The following is a 21160-nucleotide window of genomic DNA, read 5'->3' on the forward strand; positions in this document are numbered from 1 at the left end:
GACATGGTCCTTTGTTTTATCATGTCTCAAGTGCCCCACCACCCTGGGTGTCCCATGTGCAACCCTCATCACAACCCTTCTGTTCAGGTTGGGTACTAGCAACTGTTTAATTTATCTCATTCTATTCCTTCATTATCTATTTGATGTAACAGCTTGTTGCATACCTCAAATCTGGGGGGCAGTTAGGGCATTATGAAATCTGGGCACTGTATCTCCCTATTAATCCCTGCCAGGTTTCCTTCTTAGATCTTCTGGAATCCATCCTCCCAAGCCTGCTCTACTTTTAATTGGTTTCTGATTATAATTCTCTCCATGTCTGTTATGTCTGGATCACTTCTTCCACCTCCTCTCTAGACTCCTCTACACAGTCAGCCTCCTCTTCCTCTTCTTTATAGGGACATCAGTCTTTTTTCCCCTAGGCCCTCTGCTCTGTTAGTTCCCTTCCCTTCCTTTCTGTTCCATCCTGAGTTCCCCTCAACCAAGGCATTCTCCATCAGGCCTCTAAAATCTAATCAACCTTTGCCCAGAAACATAGGGTAGGGGAGTTGATTTGTGAAACATGCCAACACTTAACAGGTTTGCCCTACGACTGTTATCCTCTCTCAGTCCCACATATACATTCAGGCTTCTCTATGTGAACATGCCAACGTGAAATGGGCTACCAGCTTTCTCCCCTTCTCTGGGACCAGGTCTACCTTTAAAAATGTTTGTCTGTACCCTGCATCAATGAGAACTACCACTTTTATTCCCCTAACCTTGGCTCAGGTTTCCAGCTAGCTGAAACCCTGTACCTCTTGTGCCCTGTCATCATTCCCATGCCCCATAACTATAGGCCATTTCTTTCTCAGCATCACAATGCTTGGGCCTGATGCTTCCCTCTGGCTTCCCTCTGGCCATTTGGTGGTCCTTCCCAAAGAGGAGAGGCTACTCTCTGTGCTTGAGAACAGCTCCTGGCCATATGTCCTTGCCCTCCAAACCAAAAGCAGCCCCTATTCTCCCTCTCTCTTACATGTGATGGGCCCCATGTCCCTCTCCCATATCGAAATTTTTCTTCAGACCATTTTTGGTGTCCAATCAACACTCAGGTTTCAGCATGCTTTGACCTCCCCGTTAGCTATCACAAAGGCCTCTATCAACTCTATCGTCCTCTCCAGCATGTGAAGAGGGTACCATCACATCCACCCCCTGGTGCTGGGGTCTTGGTCCAAGCTAAGTTGCTCCAGGAGGCCCAGTTTTACTAGCACCTCTGAGGTCCTTGTCTCTGGCCATCTCTGTGCTGCATCTTGAAACGACTGTGAATGCAGTACTGTACATCTACCGGCAGAGGCTCTGCAAGGTCTCCTTGAACATGCAGTCACCCAGCTCCCATCCCACATTTTACAATGTCCCTGGTTCCATTATCAGGCCTCCTGGGCCCCCAGTGTCTCCACAGACCCACTCAGTCTCAACAAGGCTCCTCTTACCACAAGTCTTTCCTTATGCTTAGTTGTGGTCCTTCTGCTGGAGGACTAGCCTTGGCTTTTCTACAAATAACTCCACCTTAGCTGGACTCCTCTCAGTTTTGACCCTTCTCCAGGTCTAGTCACAGTCTTTATACTCTAAGTCTGGCCTTCTCCAGCAGGAGCTCTTCTCTTTCCACCTGCCAGAGCTAAGGTCAGATGAGAGCAACATGCTACAAAACCCATCAGCGCACCAGTTTGTCTGGTGAGAACATGTGGAAAGTCATTCTCAGCTGTCTTCAGCTCTAGAACTCCCTCCCCTTGGGGTCCCTCAGAGCCCGAGCCCTGCTCATCTTCTGGGGTGTCCCAAGTCCTGTCCCTTTGGGCAGCCCTTAGGTAGCTGAGTTAAGTTCTGGGGCATTGTCTGGAGAGCTTGTTTTATTCCAGATTATCTTGTTTTAATATTTCTATCATGCTTTATAAGTTATCTGGTTGTTATTATAAGCTTCCCTGAGTCTCTTCTGGGGAGGGCAGCATATAAATCTAAAAATTAAATACAATTCTGCTCTTTCCCTGCTGTTTACCTATGTCCTATCTATGCCAGGGCAAGGCCTCCCAGCCTGAGTCATCCCTCTGAAAGGGATTTTTCCTTTCTTCCCTTCCTTTGTTGAAATGGGGAACAAGGAAACCCCATCACACCTCTAAACTCCAGCACAGAGACTTGTCTGCACTCATCTGACAGAGCCCCTCTGTATCCAGCACTGAGAAACTGCTGCAGTTCCTCTGGTATACTGCTCTCCCCTGAAGCCCTGCAGAAACCACACATTTACATCCATTTGCTATTGCTCACCTCTCTGAACCCAGCATTGAATCATGTGTGCATGCTCTCTGCCGCAGTCTTCCTCTGGCCTACCCATGTCTCTGCTCCCTTCCTGCTTCTGTGGCTGGTACAGGTTCAACTCTCCCAAGCACTTTGTCTTCCCTTCAGTCTATCTGCACCGCAGTGCAGGGCCCTCAGGCCCATCCTTACCCATCTGTGCCCAGACAGTCAGGCACTGGTGATCTCTCAGAGGCGTGAAGCCCCAGGGGCTACACCTACCTCTCCCAGTGCCCAATGTCTGCTCAGCAGATGCGGTGGGAGCTAAACTACCTCTGCCCTGAGTGTGGGGCAGCTGGGCGTTCAGGGACATGGGTGCCATCTGGCATGGAGACAAGCCTGGCCTCTGGAAGGTTAACCATTCCAGGTGCCAGTGCCCACTCCACGAGGGACTTAGATATGCCATCCTGGGTATGGGGCGGTACCCCCCCTGCTCAAATGCCCAGGGAGTGGGTAGCATCTCACTGGCTCTGGATAAGACCAGTGCTCCCCCTATCAGGAGGTCGGCAGAAGATATGAAGGGTAGGCCCAGGTCTTTGGAAGGGTAGGCCCAGGCTGTTAGCTACCCTGAGAAGCTACACAGCCCAGAGGGCAGCAATAGGAAAATGGTAGCAGAGAGTGTCACAGAGGTAGGGCTGGGATAGGGCACAGTCATCCTGGCTTCCAGCCTTCCTGCTCCAACCCCCAGAGCACAATGTCCTCCCAACTGGGCTAGAACCCAGGTGTTTATACACATGCCCCAGGAGTGGGGGGAGGACACTTTAATTAAAGCAGCTCTGAGAGCCACTCTATTTAAAGCGCCTGGAGCATCTCATGTATCATTGTCCCTGCGCTGAAAAATGGCGGTAGGGGCACTTTAACTAAAGCTCATTGAACAAGCCTTAGTTCAAGCGCCCTCACCACCATTTATCAGTGCAGGGACGCTAATACAGGAGATGCTGGAGTCTGCTGGAGTGCTGTAACTACTACGTTCCAGCAGACGCAATTAATTGAAACTGCTCTGACATGCTGTAATTACAGCGTGTCGGAGCAGCCTTGGTGCACGTGTATAGGTGCCCCAGGAGTCCTGAATCCCACCCCCATGCTCTAAGTGACCAGACCTCCTTCCTAGCTCAGGGGTGTCCAGGAACGTAGACCAGGAGAGGGGAGCCTCTGGGGCCAGTGCATCTAGGACCTGCATTCACAAACAATCGTTAATGGAAGGAATCCCCTAAATCACCACAGCAAACCCTCACCCACAGCTATAGGGGTACAATACCCAAAACACCACACCACCTTACAATGTGCCATAGGTTCAAGCAGGGAGACATGGCACTGTCAACATCCTGCCCCTACAGTGACAGGGAAGGAGTTGGTTAATAGATACTCAGAGGAGCCTAGGAAAAGGTCCATGACTTGCCGCACAGAGGCAGGCAACCCCCCTCCAGTCCATGCCAACCTGACCCAGGGGAAAAAAATCCTTCTGGACCCCATATGTATGGGTCTGACTCTGAGTAGAAAAGCAAGACCTTCAGTCAGGCCACTCTGGTTTCCAGGAGTGGCAGAAGCATCAGTGTGTCCCCCCTCCCCCAGTCAAACTTTCCCCTGAGCTGAGGCCAACATCACAGCACCTCAGATGAAGGCGAAGGAAACCCAGAAGCCAGCACCATTCATGTGTGCCCCTCGTATACATGTCTGAGACAACATAGTTTCATAGTTTCTAGGGTCGGAAGGGACCTGAGTAGATCATCTAGTCCGACACCCTGCCATGGCAGGAAAGAATACTGTGGTCAAATGACCCCAGCAAGGTGTACATCTAGCCTCCTCTTAAAAAACCCCCAGGGTAGGAGCCTGCACCACTTCTCTTGGAAGTTGGTTCCAGATCCTAGCCGCCCTGACCGTGAAGTAGCGCCTCCTGATATCTAGCTTAAATCTACCCTCTGCCAGCTTGTGACCGTTATTCCTGGTCACTCCTGGCAGTGCTCAGGGGAACAGGGACTCCCCCAATGCCTGCTGGTCCCCCCTGACTAGCTTATACCAGGCCACTAGATTCCCCCTCAGCCTTCTCTTGTGGAGGCTGAACAGGTTCAGGTCCTGTAGCCTCTCCTCATAGGGCCTGCCCTGCTGCCCCCTGATCATACGAGTGGCCCTCCTCTGGACCCTCTCCATGCTGTCCACATCCCTCTTGAAGTGCGGCGCCCAGAACTGGACGCAGTACTCCAACTGCGGCCTGACCAGTGCCGCATAGAGGGGGAGGATCACCTCTTTGGACCTGCTTGAGATGCATCTGTGGATGCATGACAAGGTATGGTTGGCCTTCCTAACTGTCTCCCCACACTGCCGGCCCATGTTCATCTTGGAGTCAGTGATGACTCCAAGATCCTTTTCCACCTCTGTGCTGACAAGAGGGGAGTTCCCCAACCTGTAGGTATGGTGCCGGTTGTTCCTCCCCAGGTGCATCACTTTGCACTTGTCTGTGTTGAATCCCATCCTATTCTCATCCGCCCACCCTTGTAACCTGTCTAGGTCCAATTGTAGCCTGTTGCTTCCTTCTAGTGTGCCCACATCCCCCCACATCTTAGTGTCATCAGCAAATTTGAACAGGGTGCTTTTTACTCCCTCATCCAAGTCACTGATGAAGATGAACAGTGCAGGCCCGAGGACCGAGCCCTGCAGAACCCCACTGCCCACGTCCTTCCAGGCTGAGTAGGAGCCATCCACCACCACTCTCTGGGTGCGGCCCTCCAGCCAGCTGGCGACCCATTTGATTGTGTGGGTGTTGACACCACAGTCCCCCAGTTTCTTAATGAGAACAGGGTGAGAGACAGTGTCGAAAGCCTTCTGGAAGTCCAGGAAGACTATGTCCACTGCTACCCCTGCATCTAATGATTTAGTGATCTGATCATAAAAGGCCACCAGGTTGGTCTGACAGGACCTGCCACTGATAAACCCATGTTGGTTGTCCCTAAGCATGCAGTCCCCTGCTGGCCTCTCGTGGATGTGTGCCAGAATAATTTTCTCAAACAGCTTGCCTAGGGTCGAGGTAAGACTAACTAGCCTATAGTTTCCCAGGTCCTCCTTCTTCCCCTTTTTGAAGATGGAAACCACGCTGGCCCTCTTCCAGTCCTCTGGCACCACACCAGAGCACCATGAGTGCTCATAAAGCCGTGCCAGGGATCCTGCAATGACCTCGGCCAATTCCTTTAGTACTCTAGGGTGGAGATCGTCCGGACCAGCTGACTTGAATACGTCCAGTCCCTCCAGAAGTTCCCTAACTAGTTCCTCACTAACCCTTGGCCCAGGTGTGCCTCCCCTGGGGCCTGAGGGGGGCCCTGCAGGGAGGTAGCTGTTCTGGTCCCTACTTAGGAAGACGGAGGCAAATAAATTGTTAAACATGTTAGCTTTGTCATCTGGTGTGACAACCAAATTTCCCAATGTGTCCTGCAGGGGCCCCACATTACCCGGGACCTTCTTTTTACCCCCTACGTATTTAAAAAAGGACTTCTTATTGTCCTTAATCTGGGAAGCTAGTCCTAATTCCATCTCTGCCTTGGCCTTCCTGACTGCCCCCCTACATCCCCGAGCAACTGCAGTATAGTCATCCCTGGTGATGTCCCCTTCTTTCCATTGGGTATACGCCTCCCTTTTAGCAAGGAGACATTCCCGGATGCTTTTGAACATGAGTGAGCATGCATCTGACAGTCTGTGTGCGCCCCAGTGTATGCATTTGTGACAGTGCATGTGTTTTCCCAGTATATATGTAATAGTGTGTGTATATGTATGCTTATATGTGACTGTGTGGGTGTAGCTGGGAGTGTGTGACTGTCTCCAGTGTGTTTTTCTCTACTATGATAGTGTAAGGATGTATAATATGTGCATCCAAGATAGCATGTAGTTGTGTTAATCTGTGAAGGTACGTGTGTGTATGTGTTATTGCATGTGTGTGCATGCCCAGAGAGTGTCTCACTGTGGGTATGTGCATGCTGAATATGTATATGTGTGACCAAGGTTCAAATTACACTTTGATTCTTGGAGCGTCTGCCAAAAAAACTGGGCTGCCCATCACAATACTCTGATAAAATCAGAGATGCCCCAGGTTATGATTTTCAAATCTTACACGGGGCACTTGTCTTTTATGGGGGGCCTCAGCCCCCACCCCCAAAATTTGAACCCGGTATGTATCTACATGTGTACATCAGGGACAGCCGGGTCATGTGTGCTGATTGTGTCCATATGTGCACGTGTCATCATATGCTGCAGTCCACTGTGCATGCATGTCCCTGTGCTTATGTGAGCAAACTGCACATGGTGCAATCATTGGGTGCATGCCTGCACCTCTCCTTAGCACAGCCTGTCCCTGGGTGTGCGTGTGTGTGGTTCATTGTGTCCCTGCCTGTCCCAGCAGCCGGTGTTTGTCATTCACTCTCCATCTGTTTCTTTCTCTTTTCCGTCTCTTCTTCCATCCCTCTGCCTTCTACCTTCCTTCTCTCCCCATGTCAGGGCCTGCCAGACCCTTCCTGACCACAGGAACAGAGGAGGCAGCTCTCAGTCATGTACACACACCATTTTTTACTGCTTCTTCAGTCATCCGCACTGCTGCTCCCCAAACTCCAATACCCTGTGACTGCCAGCTGTGCCAGGCACACTGACCTGGACAAGCTCCACATAATACAGATGCAGGTGTTAGCTCAGCTTGGGCTGTAATACAGGCAGGGGGGCACAGTCATCTCACAATGACCTGCCAGAATTTGGCCAGTTACTCACAACCATCAGCTCCTGATAGGGCCATCACGGGATGAGGAACTCCCAGAATGCTTTTGTGTTAGCCAATTACTCACAATCCTCTGCTCCCAACACAAGGGAAGTGTGGCTCCCAAAGCATCCTTGCACTAGCTAATTCTACACAAACCTTTATTACTCACTAAGCTGTAAGCACTTCCAGAAGCTCTCGGGTTAGTCTGTTACCCACAAACTTGTGTTCCCAAGGGGGCTGCCACAGAACAGGAGCTCTCAGGATGACACTGTGTTTGTAAACCACCTGAAATGCTTTGTCACTAACAGCTCCATTCAGCCAGGACTCTCGTGACAACCTTTGAGAGCTGGCGGGCCAAAATAATGCAGCTCGGTCTGAGGTAAGTCAAGACTTCCAGCCTGGCAGCCACTGCCCCCAATTTTCCCTCCTGCTACTGCAGATTTGAATCGCCCCACTGCCGTGGCATGTGTGAACCCCCCCCCGTGCTGAAGCACTGTCACTGTTTGGGTTTTGCACGCCAAATCAAAGTGTTCAGTGGGCTGGACCTGGGCCACAGGCTGTTGGTTACCAACCCCTACACTAAGCAGCACACAGTCCCAGACTGCTGTTGTGCTGGCCTGTTAACCACAGGACCCTGGTGTGGCTAAAACCAGGGAAGTTACTCCCACAATGCCCTTTGCTATTGACTCATGATCAGGGCCCATCAGGCCACACATGCCGCCACTCGTCATTTCCACAAGGCCAGCTGCTGCCAGTGACCATAGCCCCTCCACTTCCCTCGCAGCCCCTTCTCACTTTCCCCCACCATGGCTGCCCCTCACGCATGGCAAAAGCACTCCGTGTCCCTCTCCCCCCACGCCACCACTAAGTCCTCCTTTACACCCCTGCCAGGACCGTGCACAGAGCCAGCTGCACACTGCGCAGCGTAGGCGCTCCCAGAATACCCTCCTGTGGGGCAATTACCCACTATGCTTTGCTCCTGGAGTCGTTGCTATGGCACAGGCATTCCCAGAATACCTCCCTGCAGAGCAATTACCCACAATCCTCTGCTCTCAGCAGCGTTGCTATGGCATGGGCATTTCCAGAATACCCTCCTGCAGGGCCATTACCCACAACGCTCTGTTCCTGATGCACTCGCTATGGCGTAGGCAGTCCCAGAATACCCTCCTGCAGGGCCATGACCCACAATGCTCTGCTCTTGATGCTGCTGTAGCACAGGCAACTCCCAAAGTCCTCCTGCTGGCAACGCCCCACAAGCCTCCACGCTTCATGGCATGGACAGACCCTGAATGTCCCCTGTAGGACAATTACCCACAGTGTCCTGTTCCCAGCAGGGCACCATGAGATGGGCACCTACACGATGCCCCCTTGTTGGGCGGTTATCCACGGTCCTCTGCAATCAGCAGAGCCCTGTGGGATAGACTGCCCCCAAACACCCTCCTGAGACTAATTGTTCACAATCTTTTCCTCCTGGCAGGGTTGCCATGGGTCAGATTAGCTCCAGTGCCTTCTTGGAGGGTAATTACCCACAATCCTCTGTTCTAGGTAGGCTTGCCATTGGCCAAGGGCTTCCAGAGTGCTGGCCAATTTCCCATCATCTCCTGCTGTCAGAGGCCAGCTGGGGGCTCCCCAGGGCAGAAAGGCAGGCATGGCTGGTCTGGGCAGAGGTGTAACAATGCATCTGGGTGCCCAGGGAAGTTGTCACACACAAAGCAGCTGCCGCCGCATGGCACGATCACAATTGTCATCTTGTGGCTGAAGCACCAGCCATTATTTTCCATCATGCCCCCCAAGCAGCACCTGGGGCAGCTGCTCTGGTCTCCCTGCCCTCATTACCCCGGTGGGCCATGAAGGAGCAGAGTGGAAAGAGGCTGCATAATGGGAGACTCCCTCAAGCTGCTGAGATGTGTAGCCCCCTCCATCTGCCTCGCTCAGCACAGGGCCTTAGAAACAGGCAAGGAGAAATGAAGCACAGGCCAGCAGGCTCCAGCATCCCTGGCACACCAACTGGGGGGGACAAAGGCTACTAGGCCCCATCTCCTCCCAGACCTGGGAAACCCTGTGTCCTGTGCTGGGGCCCATTGCCAGGGTCTCCTGGGTGCACCCCAGCTGCTCCTCCCCACATCCCCAGGACTGGGATGTCCCTGTGTCATGAAGACCCTAAACATGCCTCACCCACCCCAGATCTCTCGCAGGTTCAGGCCCCAGTGCAAGCAGGCCCCCCACCCCCTCACTTTTCTGACAGCTTTGCTGAGCCCAAAGGATCAAGGCAGCCTGTACTGTTGCCATGGTGATGGCTCCTTGGAAACCACAGCCCCATCCCCCAGCTTCTCTCCCCTCCTCCCCCTGGGAAACGGGCAGGAAGACTCAGCCAGGCATCCCACCCTGCAACACCCCAGCTGGCCCACCACCCCTAGGCGCCAGCCTCACACCTGCCAGCACAAGGCACTAGGGCTTGTAATTACCTCTCCAGTGATCCCTCCATTCCTCTGTCCATCCCTCCACTCCCCAAACTCCCTCCATTCATCTAGCCATCCCTCCATCCGTCTGTCCATCCAACCACCTAATCCCCATTAACCAGTCCCTCCACCTATCCCTCTAATTCGCAATACCCCATCTCTCTGTCCATCGTTTCATCTCCAGTAACTCCTCCATCCCTCAGCACCTCATCCGTCCCTTCCCTCTCCATCTAGTTTTGCATACAACTCCTAATGCACACTCTCACCAAAACTTCCACATCTTCTGGCATACTCACCAAGATTCATCTCCATTCATGCACACAGTCCGTTGTCAATATTTGTGTACACATGCACATATGTTGACATGCTGGGGCAGTCAGAGCTGCACACACACCCTTGCACACGCACACATGAACAGACATGCACACTCATGTATGTGCAAGTACACATGTGCACACTCACATGGACATGTCATTTCACACACACATGCAAAGGTCACAGGTGTGCACACATCCCAACTCTCAAACACATATGCAATCTCCCATTCGCTATTACATACGCCTGTGCTCACCAGCTCACACATATATTCACACACACATTAACTCTTAATCACTCCTCCACATACTAACAGAACACATGGGCAAGCACTCACATATGTACTTCTGTGTACACTTGCATTCACACAGACTCTCAAGCCCATACACTCATTCATTTTCTGTTGCTCATATATGTATACACACTGTATACACACTCATATACCTACCATGTGCATGCTCACACAAGCAGATACTTGTGTGCATGCAGACTCACAAGCATGCATGTGCCCATAATCAGGCACGCTCATGCACAATCAGGCACACTCACACACTCATACACAGACAGGCACACTCACCTGCTTATTGTTGTCACTTCTGTACACCCTGGAAATCACACACACACACACACACACACGTAGATATGCACCTACATTTACACTCACATGCTCATGAGCATGCCTATGCATTTACAAGTAAGTGTGCACTCACAAGTACAGGTGCAAACTGATTATTCTCCATCTGAAGATGGTCTTGGACTCTTCACAGGCACATTCACATATACAGTCAGACATTTTCATTGCAATGCCACACACCTTCACCCACTGTTGCATTTGCACATACACACTTACACACACTTGCACACACATTCATGCAGATTCACTTTCACCCAGACACATGCCTGCCCATAGATGCTCATTCAGTTATTGTTACACTTGCTCCCACAAATGTGCACTCACACAAGCATGTGATTGCTCCCACTCACACTTGCACACACAATCACAGCTTCATAGGTTCACACCCATACATGCAGAGGTATTCATATATTCATATACATGTACACACATTCATGTACACTCACACACATGGGCAGCTGACTGCACTTACATGCACAATCACCCATTCAGCATCCATTTCTTTAAAGATGAATAAATATGTTAAAGACTAGAGGATACTGCAATGGGGATTTTTTTTTAAATATGCCTCATTAGCTTTCTATATGCCAGCCAGTAAAATACCAAGGCAGTCATGTTGCATCTGTATCACTTGTGTATGGGTGCAGAGAGAGAGAGAGAGAGAGAGAGAGAGAGAGAGAGCATCATATCTAATTCACCGTGCACTCTGCAACTGAAAGAGGTCTCAAGTCAAGAATGATCAGGGGAAAAGCTGGCTGCAGTCAGGTGCTTCGGAATTGTCTTAAAATAAACACATGCACACACAAATGAGCTGACATGCACAAATCATCACACACACACACACACACACACACAGATCAGAACACACCCAAATACTTCCAGATGCAGGATGCACCAAATTGCTCCACACAAACACAGAGGAGAAAACATGCATATACAACCATAGCAGGAGCATGCACATATAGCAGCACTAGCACATAAAGCGAACACTCACACAAAGCAGCAGCAGCCTTACATGCACGCGTGCACACAAATACACAGTGCACAGACACACTGATTCTCTTACACTCGGCTAGCAGAATGCGCTCACATGCACACATACCCATGCCTGCTGACACAAAAGCATCTGTCACACATTCACAGTGCACACATTGACATATGCTGTAATTCAGACATACACCAACACTCACACAAACTAAAAGCATCATATGCACATGCCGTAATATAAATCACAACACTCCCCATTCTCAGCATAACTTTCACACACACACACACACACACACACACACACCCCATTTTGAGGACACCATTTCAAGGACTCAGCCACACAAACAATGCAAGCTTTGACATACACCTTAGCCCCAGTGCAATTCTGTCTTTCTCTCACACACACACACCCCATCTCCACAACACATATATAGTCAATACAAACGTTGGTACATACCAACACCAGCGGACACATACACAAGGCAAAACACATGGAGCATGTTCTCTAAATGTTGCCTTCTCTGTCTGGGGAATGTGTGTGAGTGTGTTTTTATCTCTTTCAGCACCAGATGCACTGAATGGAGACACACATACACCCCTCGCAGTAGTGACACTTCAGTATCAGCACACACAGTGACTACACTTCAGTACCAGATGATCTGAGTGGAGACATGCATACGCAGTAATGACAAATTGGTGCAAAATAGTCTGAGAAAAGACACACATGCATGTGTGCAGACAAAACTCAGAGCAGTAGCACTTTAGCATAAAATATACAGAGCCTGTCTGGGCATGCATGTAGACACACACACACATAAACACACGCCTGCACATGTACATACATCCCAGCAACAGACTCCCTCCATTCCTGGTTCCATTGACCATCACCACAGCAACCACATCCCGCTCCCCCATTGACCATCACCATGACAACTACATCCCTCCTAGCCCTGCTTCCCATTGACCATTGCTACGGCAACTACATCCCTCCTAGCCCTGGTCCTCATTGACCATTGCCACAGCAACCTCGACCCTTCATTCTTTCTCCCATTGATCACTGCCAACAGAACAATGTTACCATCCCTGCTCCCCTCTCTTCCCCATGAATTGGGACCACAGGGGGACCTGGGAGGGAGTGGGGAGGTGAAGGGGGGTTGCTCAATTTCTTCTTACCTCGCTCGCTGGTAGAAAATCCCCATTTACAACCTCGCTCGCTGGTAGAAAATCCCCATTTACAAAATCCCCTTAGCTCTGCTTGCAAATCAGCGCTGCCGGTGCCAAAAAAACATGCTTAAAAAACCCATTGGGGGGCAAAATCCTGGCTCCCCCCCCAGCTCTGCTCCCCCTGCATTTGAAAAGCTGCCAACTCCCTCCCTCCCAGCCCAGCCCCAAGTCCCTACAAAAATCATAAAAATCAGGGACTTTCTATTAAAAACTGGGATTCTTTTATGGGGAGGAGATGCCAGGGTCTGAGTGAGCCACCCCGCCCAGACAGCTCAATTGGCTAGCTGGCGGGGGGGGGGGGAGGGCAGCAGGGCCTCTATTGGTGGAGCCTGCCCAATCCGTGGTTTATTGAAGATCCCCCCACACCATATTTGTCAGTGCCAGGACCCTCCCCCCATATCTGCCCTGGCTTCTCCCAGGGAAGGGGAGGGGGGAGAGTGGTGCTTTTCATTAACAAAAAAGGTTAACTCCCAGCTTCTGATTGGCCAGGGAGTGGGATGCAGGGGTATGAGATTGGCTGGACCAGGCAATCAGTCACCATCCTGTGGCTGTTCTAAGTAAAGGGGTGGATGGGGGGACTTGGCAGGAGATAGGGGGGGTGTTGCTTGGGGAGAGGGGTGAAGGAGGAGGGTGCTGTGGGGGAAGGGAAACTCAATAGATTGACAGGGAGAGAAGGAAGGAAAGAAGGAAAAACCAAGCCAGAATACAGGGAGAAAAGAGACAGACAGAATATGGGAATGGAAAAAGACAAACAGATCAAAAGACAAAGTAAATATGGCAGTGAAGAGACAGATTGACAGACAGAACGTGGGGGGTGTGCAGAATCAGGCAGGCTTGAGGCCCTCCTTACACTGAGAGGTACCTCCCCCCAGGTTCCCCACCAGCCCTCCATGCAGCAGAACTGAGTCCAGCTCCTAATGGGCTCATTAGCATCAGGCAGGTAATTAAAGCAGCAGAGCAATGAGTGCAATTTATGCTGCACACTGGGACCAGAGAGGCCCTGGGGCAAGAACTGCTCTGTGGAGCACCAGGGCCATGAGTTGGGCTGGGGACCACTGGGGCAGATAAGTAGCTAGGCCACCAGTGCCACCTAGCCCCCACCTTATAAACAGTCAGACTTTAGAGCACAGGGCTGCAATCCCAGTGACCATTCTTTTCACAACAATTCAGATTCATGAGAAGATAACAGCCTACTACTACTGATGACCATTCAGGGAGTAGCTCCTTCAGGGCTGGTAGAAGAGGCCTATGGTCTCTGGTGAAAGTCTGGGGGGCAGACGGCAGCACCCCCTTGAGATAGGACCTGGGTTGGTGGGATGGAAGGGGGTGAGGCTTTATGGGCTGGGCACAGCCATTAATCCTGAGGGCTGTACTAGGAGAAGCTCCCTTCCAGGTGTGGACACAAAGATTAGTCATACTCTTTCAGCCTCTCTGTGCAGACACACTCCATGAGGGGTCCCCAACACTGCTGCCCCACACTGGAAACTAACCCAAATTAGCTGCAGCTTTCATCTAAATCCAGTTGCCACCACAATCACCTCTCCCACAAGGGAAAAAAACCCTTGCTGAGACATCAAGGCCCATGGAAAGAAAGCCTGAGCACAGCTCTGAGCTGGAAGTGGACATTGTAAGCACCTTGACCTGACCCCATGGCTCTGGCCAAACCTGCAGCTGTAGACAGAAGTAGCCCCATTTGGTTTAGCTTAATTCACTTCCAAAGTAACTTAGGCTGAACTTAAAGCAAACCCAAAGCCCTTCTGAATCCTTATTCAGATGCTCAGTCATGCAGTTATTCTGAGGTACGTGCCTTTAATGCAGAGTAAAAATGTATTTACTTAAAATAGTTTAATTCACATCAGAAGTGGATTAACTTTGCAGAAGTGGCTGCTTCTCAGCACGGGTTGTGGAGGCCTAGGATAACTAGCTCCTGTAGCGCCCCATCAAGTGGCTGTTGCATCTCAGTGGTGAAGGCAACTGTTTTTGAAATCAGGGATTGTGGCAAATTTGCTCAATTAACCAATGTTCCTGGCGTGGCTTAAAATCTTGTTGCTATGGAGACCTCCTGGCCTTGCTCTGAACAGGCCCTATGCAGTGTGCGGCAGTAGAGTCACATACGTGGGGGCACAGGGGCACATGCCAGCAATGGAGCCAAAGCAGCCCACACTCCAGCAAGCCCAGCAGGGCAGGCAGGGGGCTCTGTGTTATGTTGGGGTAGGGGGTAGATGCTGCACTGCCTGGGCACGTGTGCACATTGTATGTGTAGTGCTGCCCCCTCACACAGGCACCCTGCCCCACGCACACAGCAGGGGGCAGCATTCTGCATGCACACCCCTCCTGCCCCACAGACACAGGCACACAGAGGCAGTTTTTCAGTCTTTATTGGGGTGCTGCTTGCCCTCTGCTTGCTCTCAGGGTAGCTGAGGCAGGGTCAGTTGCCCAGGGGGCTCTGGGCCTGGAAGAAGGGCAAGAGCCCACTGTCAGGTGCTGGCTCCTTAATAATTTTCTGGATCTGGAATAAGAAGCAGGGCTGGGTGTGAACAACCCCACACATAGCCCCCGTGCAGCCCCTGAAGGGCACAGGGTGGTTCAGGGCTAGGAACAGAACAGCCCCTTTGCCCACTTGCATCTAATAGCCAGGCATCCTGGCTCCCAGCCCCCCAACTATAGCCCACTAGACCCCTTCCCTCTCCACAAGCTGAGGCAGAACCCAAGTGTGTTGAGCTCTGCTCTAACCCACCAAACCCCACTCCCATCCCAAGCTGTAAGAGAACCCAGGTGCCCTGACTCCTGGCCCCACAAGTCACAAAAAGGGTGTTACCTGGCAGAAGTGGGGATGTGCAGCATCCTGCACCAGCTGCAGGACGAGGCCTTCACTGGTGGTGAGGAAGGCCCCACTCTGCCTCAGCCGGGTGAAGGCCACCAGGCGGTCCAGCTGGCTACAAGGTTTGTGGGGGGGGCATAAGCACAGCCACCTGCTGGGGAGTCCCTCACTCCCCACCCAGCCCCTCACCCCCCTCCCAGGGTACTGGCCCAGCCCCTTACTGGAAGACTTGACCCCACCACTGCCTAGCACCCACCACCCCAGGGTTCCCTTCCTAGCCCTTGCTACCCCACTTCTAACCCCTGCCCAGCATCACCTGCGGGATGAGCAGGCATCAGCCACCACGTGCACATCCAGACCACGCTCCAACAGGTCCAGTGCTGTGCTCTGGGGACAGCAGCATGAGACTGGTATTCCTCCCAAACCTGACAATGACCCAGCCCCTCCCCTGCTGAGCATCCTCACCCCAATATGAGACCCAGTCCCTCCCCACCCAGTACCCCGTCCCCCCATGGAGACCCTGGACTCCTGATTTCCACCCACATGAGATGTCTTCCCTGCCCAAGGCTCCAGGGTTCAACTCTTCCCTGCATCTCATGGCAGTCCTGGACCCCTGGGTTCCACTCTCATCCCCACCCCCCAAAGCCAACTGTGCCCTATACACCAGTACCATGATGCAGGCCTGGGTCTCAATGCCACAGAGGAGAACAGAGCACAAGTCAGGCCGGGCACACAGCTGCTGCTCCACCTCAGGTACCAACATGCTAAAGCAGGTCTTGGGGATCTTGCGTAGAGCTTGGGCACCCAGCTCAGGCACTGTGGGACCCAGGCCCTGGGGGTACTGCTCTGTCACCACCACTGGTACCTCCAGTGTCTGAGCTACCTGCAGAGAGGAAGAAAAGGGTGACCTGACTAAGGCAGGGTGCTGGGGTTCTCACCCAGCTGACAGAGGGTGCAGGAGACAGATGGAGGTTGGGAGCCATAACACCTGGGTTCTCCCTCAGGTCTGGGAGGAAAGTGCAGCCTGGAGGGTTAAAACAGGGAGCCAGGGTTTCTGGGGTCTATCCCAGATGTGGGGTGGTGGGGAGGGGGACAGGGCTGAGTGTTACCATTCAGTCCCTTCTCTTCTGGCATCACCTGGTGGCCCTTCTCTGCAACAGCAGCTTTGTAACCACTGGGTCCCCATCTTTCCTGGAGGGGTGGCACAGCTCCAGCAGGGAGCGGGTGTGGGAAGGTCTCTCATCTGCCTGCTCCTGAACAGGACCATTGGTGGGGTTCATCCGCGGACTTTTTCATCTGGCACTGAGATGCGGCCACCTCTAGGGTGGGCCCTAGCAGGTGTGTGGTGGCTGTATCAAACACTTGCTTGGGCCATGTGGGGGTGTTACCTGCAGCATCCGAGCAGCCACCGCCACGATTTGGGGGAAGTAGGCAACTGTGGGGCGGAACTTCTCCTGCATGTCGCACAAGAAAAGGATGCTGGTCTTGGGCACCACCTTCCCCAGCCGGGTTATGGACATTTCTGTAGTTAGAGCCAGAGGAATGGGAAGGATCAGGACAGGGCTACCTGGAAGGGGACAACACCCCTGAGCACCCAATGCCTCTCTCCTAGGACTGAAGCAAAGGTACAGTCCCAGGCTCCTTCCCCTCTAAGGTGTGCTGGTTCTGCTGGGGAGTGGAGAATAACCACTGGTTCATGTACATGCCTGCTCATCTGAACAGCTGTGGGCAGTGTGTGTGAGACACTGGCCCTTGGTGAACAAAACCAGAACTGCCATGCAAAGAAGGTATATAAGGGGGGGGGAATGTGTGTGCGTCCATGGGCTTACTGGGGGAGTCAATCTATGTGCCCTCATGTCATGCTGCCTTGGCTCTGGATGTCCAGGTGTGTGTATTGAGCCCTTTGAATTTGAGTATGAAAGCCCACTGCGGTTTGTATGTGCAAGGCTGCCTCCTCCACAGTACACATATGCACTGGGGGCAGCCTTGTGTATGAGCACGTTGGTAGACATCCATGAGTATTCTTTCAGTGTACCAGTGTGTCAGGATCTTCTAGCTAACGTCTCAGAGAGGGGCTGCACATGTGTGTGGTTCTTTGGCCTAACAGTATGTGTGAACACATGCACGTCAGCCCAAAGCAGAGGAGTTATACGCACTCCAGGCAGGAGAGGAGTAATATATGTACACACACATATGGCCGGGGGAGCGGGGAGGCAGTGTGTGCACAGCTGCCCATGCCAGGCTGGGGCGGAAGGCAATGTGCATGCACATGGGTGTGTTAAGAACAGGAGGGGCAAGCAATGTATGTGCACGTGGCTGTGCCAGGCTAGGGGGGCAGGCAGTGCGTGTACACGTGCAGTGAGGCTGTGGGAGAGGGGCGAAGGCAGCGTGTGTGTGCAGGCACGTGTGCCAGGTCGGGGACAGGCAAAAACAGCGCGTATACCCGGCTGTGTGCCCCTCCTCCCCACCCTAGGTTGTTGAACCCCCGCCTTACCCCCAGCCCTGTGACTCCACTTACCTCCGCACACCCACCGCAGTGCCTCCCAGCCAATCAGCACCCGCAACAACTATACCCCACCCCCTACCAGTCATTGGCTCCCTGGCAAAGAAGACCAATCATGGGCTTCTTCCCGCCCCGCTCTTAGCCAATCACAGCATACTAAGACTCTCTTTCCCCCCCCTTCTCTCTCGGTGTGAAGGCCGGGTCTGGGGGCCACGCCCCTTTGTCCAAGCTCTCAGCCAATCAGAAAGGGGAGGGCGCCTGTGACTGAGCAAAGAAGTCTTTTAAACAGTTACTGACATCTGCCCTCGGTTCTGTCCCGGGGGGGGGGGTCTCCCTCGTGCGTATCACTTTAAAGGTACAACGAGGCGTCAGTGCTCAGCACTCGGCCCCCTGCCCGGGGCGGCAGCGGGTGCACTGGCGAGGAGCTCGAGCCCCATGCCGGCTCTAGGAGGGGGGTGTGGGGTGCTGGGCGATCCCCGCTGCCAAGCTGGCCCCGCGCCTTGTCCCAGCCCTGCACGAGGAGCGGCGCCCGGGAGGGGAGCGGGGGCTGCCGGGAGCCCGGCCCGGGCAGCGAGGAGTTAACACCCCCCCGCGAGCGCTACCTGCCGGCTCTGTCCCGCCCTACTGCTCTCGCCGCACCTGACCGGCCGGGCCGGTTCTCCGCGGGCGCCCGTTCCGCCCCGCCCAGCTCGCAGCCCGCCGCCTGCCCCAGCCCCCGAGCTGCCCCATGGCGGGCTCGGGCCTGGGCCGGTGCCGCCTGGCGCTGGGCCTGGCGCTGCTGCTGGACGCGGCGGGCATGGGCGCGCTGCTGACCGGGGTCTTCGCCCGCCTGCGCGTGCGAGGCCGGGACTTCGGGGACCTGTTCATCTACTCGGGCGCGGTGCTGGTCTTCCTCAGCCTGCTGGGCTGGATCCTCTGGTACACGGGCAACATCGAGATCTCCCCCGAGGAGCTGGGCCGCGACTACGCCGCCAAGGGCGGCACGCTGGCCCGCCTGGCCCGCAAGATCTCCCGGCGCTGGTCCCGCTCCCGGCCCCGCCGCTCCGGCCCCGGCACTGCTGGCCGCGGGGGCGCCCTGCCCCTTGGGACCGTGCGGGGAGGAACGGGGCTGCCTCCCGACACGGCCTAGAGGTAACACCCGCCCTGCCTCCTGACCCTTGGGCCCCCAGCTCCCAGGGCCTGTACCCCTGCTCTCTGCCCCCTGTGACCTGTACCAATCCCCCGGGCCCTGTGCCCTCCAACCCCCTTTGAACTCAGGTAAGGCAGTCTGGGGGTAACACCAGCCCCACCCCTTTGTGCCCAAAGAGGAGGCCCAGAAGTGAGTGCCCCACTCCCCATGGTATGCCCCTCCCAACTCCCCTGACCACCCATCACCCTTTTCAAGGCCCTCATCAAATTTTCATGCCTGAGCTCCAGTTACCTGCCAGGCCAAGCTGGGGGAGGAGCGAAGCTGGGTTTCAGGGCTGGAGAAGGCAAGATGGGGCCTTGGATGTGACAGACAAGGGGGAGGCAGCTGGGAAACCGGTGGGGACAGGGTGTGCAAACTGTTCCCATCTGACCTGGATCTGAGCTGAAAAACCCAACCTTTGGGCAATGCAGAGACTGCACTGAATGTGTCAATTCTGTCAGATTTCTTTGGTCCTGAGGAAAAATTGAATGCTGCCCCTTCCCCAGGCCAAGGGCATGACCTCTTTTTGAGTCTGGAGAAAGATTTGGCCTGACTTAAAGTGCGGAAAGGAAATGGGAAAGAGTCCAAGGCAGACTATGCTGCTGGGATTGGTTGGTTTGTTTGGGGGTTTTTTTCCCCTTTTGGGTAAAAGGGAAAATTTTATTTAAAAAAAAAAATACCCTTTTTATTTCCAATAGTAGGAATCGTGTCAGGAAGGTTGGAAAATAAGGTTCAAATTAAATCATTTTTCTTTTTGCCTGGACATAAATGTTTTGGTTTAAAATTCTCTTTAATTGTGTGTGTGTGTGTGTGTGTTTTTGGGTTTTTTTTTGTTTTTGTTTTTTTTTTTAAACACCCCCTCTCCCATGGAGGCAGGTGCTGGGAGCTGGTTCTAGCCAGACCTGCAAAAGCAGAAAGATATCTTTTTTTCCCCCCAGATTGCTGATAGACCAGAAAATGCATTGATCCCAGCATCTGCCACAAATGCTGTTGGAGGGGGCTAGGTTGGGAGCCAGGAGGCCAGAATTCTCCCCCAGCTCTGGGAGGGAAGTGGGGTCCAGTGGTGAAAGCAGAGGGACTAGGAACCAGGACACCTGGGTTATAGCCCCATTGCTACCACACAAAGTTCTGCAAAGATGAGAACCGCTGACTTTCCACCCCCCACACACACTTTAGGTGCCCCCTGATATGCCCCACTGTTTCGCTTTCAGGTTCTCTATGGATCAAGCACCTGGGGAGGAATTAATGGAACCTGCAGCCCTGATTCCTGCCAGCTGCTGGAGATGGGGTGGACTGCACTGCTGGCCCAGCAAGGACTCTGGTGACCCCGCAAAGGGGCATCTTCATCCATTTGTCTGTCACTGGGGACCTTTCTTTGTCCCAGGAGAAGCCGGTGTGCATTTGTGATTTGCTTTTTGTATTGAAATCTCTGTATGTGCTACGCATGGGTCTGTGTGTTTTGACCACTGGAGGTTGGAGCAGGGGGCGGGGAGCCAGGACACCTGGGTTCTATCCCAGCTCTGGGAAGGGAATAGCTTCCAGCTGACAGGAAGAGAACAGCCCCTGTTTGACCCAGCCCATACCCTCCACCTGAGCCTAGTTCCGCAGCTTCCAAACTGTGGGTCACAACATCGGTGGGTGGGGTTGCAATAAACATGTCCTCTGAGATTTCTGTACCCACAGCAGGGGGGTGGGGCTGCAGCTGTGCTGGACCAGCTCTGGCCAGGAAGTGTCTCACCACCATGGCTGCTAAGGTGAGGCATGGCAGTGGTGGCAGCTCAGAGTTGTGCCCACGGTGGTGCTGGGTGAGCAAGGGGCATCTCAGCCTGGCACCATAGCAGTGTGGCATGGTGCTACACTCCCTCCTTCCAATGCTGGGTCCTGCCCACTGGGTTGTGGAGCCCCAGGGGAGGAGAGTAGGGCAGGGAGCCCCAAGCCTTCAGCAGACAGCCTGCATCCCCCCTGCCACAGGCTCTGCTATGGCAGTACTGCCCACAAGGA

General features: G+C 53.4%; 3 protein-coding genes across 5 annotated transcripts in view; 1 reads left to right on the plus strand and 2 right to left on the minus strand.

The window, feature by feature from the left end:
- The window catches only part of SHISA7 (shisa family member 7), a 38850-nt gene extending 26033 nt beyond the window's left edge, over positions 1-12817 (minus strand). For both annotated transcript variants that reach the window (XM_090048934.1, XM_090048933.1), the window contains exon 1: positions 12617-12817. The gene's annotated coding sequence lies outside the window, so the exon portion shown is untranslated. The remainder of the gene's footprint in view (positions 1-12616) is intronic.
- Positions 12818-15029: 2212 nt separating this feature from the next.
- On the minus strand, positions 15030-19890 carry ISOC2 (isochorismatase domain containing 2). 2 transcript variants are annotated; one of them, XM_090049363.1, is made up of 6 exons: positions 19412-19890; positions 16877-17010; positions 16159-16371; positions 15805-15875; positions 15486-15603; positions 15030-15176 (listed from the first exon to the last, which is right to left on the minus strand). In XM_090049363.1, the coding sequence occupies exons 2-6, from the start codon at positions 17006-17008 to the stop codon at positions 15096-15098; spliced, it is 615 nt and encodes a 204-aa protein (XP_089905489.1). In that variant the 5' UTR covers positions 17009-17010; positions 19412-19890; the 3' UTR covers positions 15030-15095. The 2 variants fall into 2 exon arrangements, with proteins under 2 accessions (XP_089905489.1, XP_089905488.1); XM_090049362.1 differs by lacking the exon at positions 19412-19890 and adding an exon at positions 18007-18063.
- On the plus strand, positions 18252-20632 carry TMEM238 (transmembrane protein 238). Its single transcript, XM_090049364.1, has 2 exons — positions 18252-19122; positions 20371-20632. The coding sequence occupies exon 1, from the start codon at positions 18719-18721 to the stop codon at positions 19118-19120; it is 402 nt and encodes a 133-aa protein (XP_089905490.1). The 5' UTR covers positions 18252-18718; the 3' UTR covers positions 19121-19122; positions 20371-20632.
- Positions 20633-21160: the final 528 nt, after the last annotated feature.

This window comes from Crocodylus siamensis, chromosome 5 (genome assembly GCF_052110815.1).
Source record: "Crocodylus siamensis isolate JL-2025a chromosome 5, ASM5211081v1, whole genome shotgun sequence".
Classification (NCBI taxonomy): domain Eukaryota; kingdom Metazoa; phylum Chordata; order Crocodylia; family Crocodylidae; genus Crocodylus; species Crocodylus siamensis.

Bases quoted from the DNA above. Each gene is read 5' to 3' on its own strand.
- ISOC2 (XM_090049363.1), bottom strand. From the start codon at position 17,008: ATGTCCATAACCCGGCTGGGGAAGGTGGTGCCCAAGACCAGCATCCTT. The intron at 16,372-16,876 runs GTAACACCCCCA...TCCTCTCTGCAG, and splicing joins TGGCTGCTCGGATGCTGCAG to GTAGCTCAGACACTGGAGGT. The intron at 15,177-15,485 runs GTAACACCCTTT...TTCTTATTCCAG, and splicing joins CACATCCCCACTTCTGCCAG to ATCCAGAAAATTATTAAGGA.
- TMEM238 (XM_090049364.1), top strand. From the start codon at position 18,719: ATGGCGGGCTCGGGCCTGGGCCGGTGCCGCCTGGCGCTGGGCCTGGCG.